The sequence below is a fragment of the Egretta garzetta genome, unplaced genomic scaffold (assembly GCF_000687185.1).
Source record: "Egretta garzetta isolate BGI_Z169 unplaced genomic scaffold, ASM68718v1 scaffold207, whole genome shotgun sequence".
NCBI lineage: Eukaryota > Metazoa > Chordata > Aves > Pelecaniformes > Ardeidae > Egretta > Egretta garzetta.
In genome coordinates this window covers 478524-481824 of record NW_009260185.1, presented here as the reverse complement: position 1 = coordinate 481824, position 3301 = coordinate 478524, and the positions used below count along the sequence as shown (strand labels likewise).

The 3301-nt window shown below is 60.7% G+C and overlaps 2 protein-coding genes across 2 annotated transcripts in view; one reads left to right on the top strand and one right to left on the bottom strand.

Annotated features, from left to right (window-relative positions):
* DCPS (decapping enzyme, scavenger) overlaps positions 1-3295 on the bottom strand; it is a 26499-nt gene extending 23204 nt beyond the window's left edge. Inside the window, exons 1-2 of the mRNA XM_035897452.1 lie at positions 3240-3295; positions 2868-2959 (exon numbers count right to left, since the gene is read on the bottom strand). Of these exons, the coding sequence (XP_035753345.1) occupies positions 2868-2891 (24 nt within the window). The 5' untranslated portion in view covers positions 2892-2959; positions 3240-3295. The remainder of the gene's footprint in view (positions 1-2867; positions 2960-3239) is intronic.
* Positions 7-2853, top strand: LOC104129232 (cryptochrome-2-like). The gene is made up of 9 exons (XM_035897453.1): positions 7-345; positions 440-634; positions 714-832; positions 944-1098; positions 1190-1330; positions 1438-1605; positions 1695-1835; positions 1915-2066; positions 2140-2853. Exons 1-9 carry the CDS (start codon positions 140-142, stop codon positions 2474-2476), a joined length of 1614 nt encoding a protein of 537 aa, XP_035753346.1. The 5' UTR covers positions 7-139; the 3' UTR covers positions 2477-2853.
* Positions 3296-3301: the final 6 nt, after the last annotated feature.

Below are 3301 nucleotides of genomic sequence, written 5' to 3'. Positions count from 1 at the left end.
AAGCCCAGCCCGGCTCCCCTCCCTGGTTTCATAACCAGACGCAGACGGGTCCATCTCTGCCGCTCCCGCTTATTTTATGAGTTAATTTACCAAACAAGGCGCTTCTTCCCACCAAAGTCTCCCCCCAGGACCCTCCACCATGCAGCACAGCTCCATCCACTGGTTTCGGAAAGGTCTCCGGCTGCACGACAACCCAGCGCTGCTGGCAGCGGCCACCGATTGCCGCCGCCTTCATCCCCTCTTCATCCTCGACCCCTCCAGGGGCCGGGCAGGCGCCAACGCCCAGCGGTTCCTCCTCGATGCCCTGCAGGACTTGGATGGGAGCCTGCGGGAAATGGGCTCCAGGTGAGTCCCAGTGCCATCCCTGAGGAATCTGGGGGTTCTCAAGGGGATTTGGGGGGGCCTCGAGGGGCTTTGTGCCCACCCGGCTCCCTGGCAGGCTGTTCGTGGTGCGGGGCTGCCCAGAGGAGGTGTTCCCCCGTCTCTTCCATGCCTGGGGGACGACGCGGTTGACCTTCGAGGTGGACACCGAACCCTCCACTCGCCAGCGTGACGCCGCTGTGGCCAAGCTGGCAGCCCAGCATGGCGTGGAGGTGATCCGGGAGGTGTCCCACACCCTCTACGACACCCAGAGGTGGGTGCCCAGTGACATCCCTCAGGGTACAGGGGATCCAGCCCCCATGCCAAACCTGTTCCTCCCTCTCCCACCCCAGAGTCCTTGCCTTGAACGACAGCAAAGCCCCCCTGACCTACAAGCGCCTGCAGAGCCTCCTGGCAGCCCTCGGCCCCCCGGAGAAGCCGGCCCCAGCGCTCACACAGGAACATCTGCAGGGTGAGCATGGGGTGGACCTGGGTAGAGCACGAAGCTGGGTCAGCGTCTCCCTTACTGTTGACCCTGGAGCGGAATGATGGCCATCACACCCTCGCCATACACATGCCCCAGGCTGCCGTACTCCGTGCCAGGTCAGCCATGACACCGACTACAAGGTCCCCACCTTGGAGGAGCTGGGCCAAGACCCCGCTGAGCTGGGTCCTCACCTCTACCCCGGCGGGGAGACAGTGGCACTCGCACGGCTTGACACATTCATGGAGAGGACGGTCAGTGCTTGGCACCCAGCACCCTAATTTCAGGGCTGCTTCACCTCCCCCTATCCCAAAACATGACCCCAGGGTGTGTGTTCCCATCCAGGCCTGGGTGTGCGGCTTCAAGAAGCCCGAGACAGAGCCCAACTCGCTGAGTCCCAGCACCACCGTCCTCAGCCCCTACATCAAATTTGGCTGCCTGTCGGTCCGCACCTTCTGGTGGCGGCTGGATGAGGTCTACCAGGGGGTGAGGCAGCATTTTTGGTGTGGGGGGAAGAGGGTGAGGCAGAGGAACCCTGCAGAAGGGCTGGGGGGCTGCCCAGCCAAAGGGACTGATCCCGCCTTTGCCAGCAGCGGAAGCACTCCCAGCCCCCCGTCTCCTTGCATGGGCAGCTCCTCTGGAGGGAGTTTTTCTACACTGCTGGTGCCAGCATCCCCAATTTCGACCGGATGGTTGGCAACCCTGTCTGCCTGCAGGTTGACTGGGATGACAACCCCCAGCACCTCCGCACCTGGAGGGAGGTATTTCCCTTGGTGATAAGGCCCAAGTCCTCTGACCCCCTCCCCAAAATGTCCCCTCTGCCCCACCTAACCCCAACACCCCACACCAGGGCCAGACTGGCTACCCCTTCATTGACGCCATCATGACCCAGCTGCGTACCGAGGGCTGGATCCACCACCTCGCTCGGCACGCCGTTGCCTGCTTCCTCACCCGCGGGGACCTCTGGATCTCCTGGGAAGAGGGGCTGAAGGTCAGATCTCCCCTAGCACCCACCAGCACCCACCAGCCTCTTGGGGACCCCATTTCCACACCATTGCGGTGTCCTGCAGGTTTTCGAGGAACTCCTGCTGGACGCCGACTGGTCCCTCAATGCCGGCAACTGGCTGTGGCTGTCAGGCAGTGCCTTCTTCCACCAATATTTCCGCATCTACTCACCCATCGCCTTCGGCAAGAAGACGGACCGGGACGGGGCATACATTCGGTAGGCGCAAAACCCAAAGCCACGCAAGATGGCAGGGGGTGATGTCCTTGGTGGCTGTGACCCCTTGCCGTAGAAAATACCTCCCCATCCTGAAGGATTTCCCTGCCGAGTACATCTACGAGCCCTGGAAGGCACCACGGGCCGTGCAGGAGCGGGCGGGCTGCCTGGTAGGCACTCACTATCCCCAGCCCATCGTGGAGCATGGGGCAGCGAGCAAGAGGAACCTGGAGCGCATGAAGGCAGCCCGTGCTCAGAAAGGTAAGAAACCCCCCCAAATGCACCGAGTTCCCCCTGCTGCCCTGCCACCACCCTGGCTGCCTTCCTCTCCTCCAGGTACCAAGCGGGAGCCACCAGCTGGCCCCTCCACAGCTGAATCGCAAAGGAAAAAGCCCAAGAATGAGCAGCGCTGAGCCCCACAGGGAATCCCACACAACCAACAGCCAGGGTCAGGCACCACTCGTCCCACTCTGACCCATTTTGCTCAGCCACCTCCCTTAATTAATCCCTTCCCCTCTCCTGCCCTGGGACTCATAACTTCACTGCTGCCACCACCCCAAAAATCAAATCCCCACCTGAGAACATGCCCTAAAGGCAGGCAAGTCCCCTGCATGTGACCTGGAAACCCTCCAAGCTGCCAGACCATGCCCCAGAGGCAAAAACCACCCCACAAACCCGCATCCCCCAGGGGCAGCACCCCACCGGATCAACCTCCACCCCCTCCTTAGCTATAATATAATCATTATTAAAGGGAACGGAGGAATTAAGCAAGTGCAGCTTGGTTCATGATGTGCCTTGACCCACCATGTTGAAATCTGCAGGCAGCATTAAGTTTGTTTCAGCTACGGTACCAGCGGGTCGGTCATCACGGTGAAGCCAATGGCTTACTCGATCGCCTGCGGAGAGTATTAAGACATAGGGTGAGGATAGGGCGAGCACAAGGCAGGGCCAAAGCCATTCCCCAAAAAGGTGTTTAGGTGAGACAACGAGGCTGCTTTTGTCTCTAAATACATCCACTATCCACGCACTTTATTTATGGCGCCAATACAAAGCCAGAGCTTCCTGGAAAAGCTCGGAACACACCCAAATTCCTTCACACAGATGCTTGAAAGCATCGCGGCAGCCAGCGGGGAACCAGCGCTGCTCTTACTACCTCACGGGGACGGAGACACGAACCGAGCAGAGAGGGAGGCAGCCAGGGCCCGAGGAAGGCAGGGCCCTGAGGGGGAACAGACCTA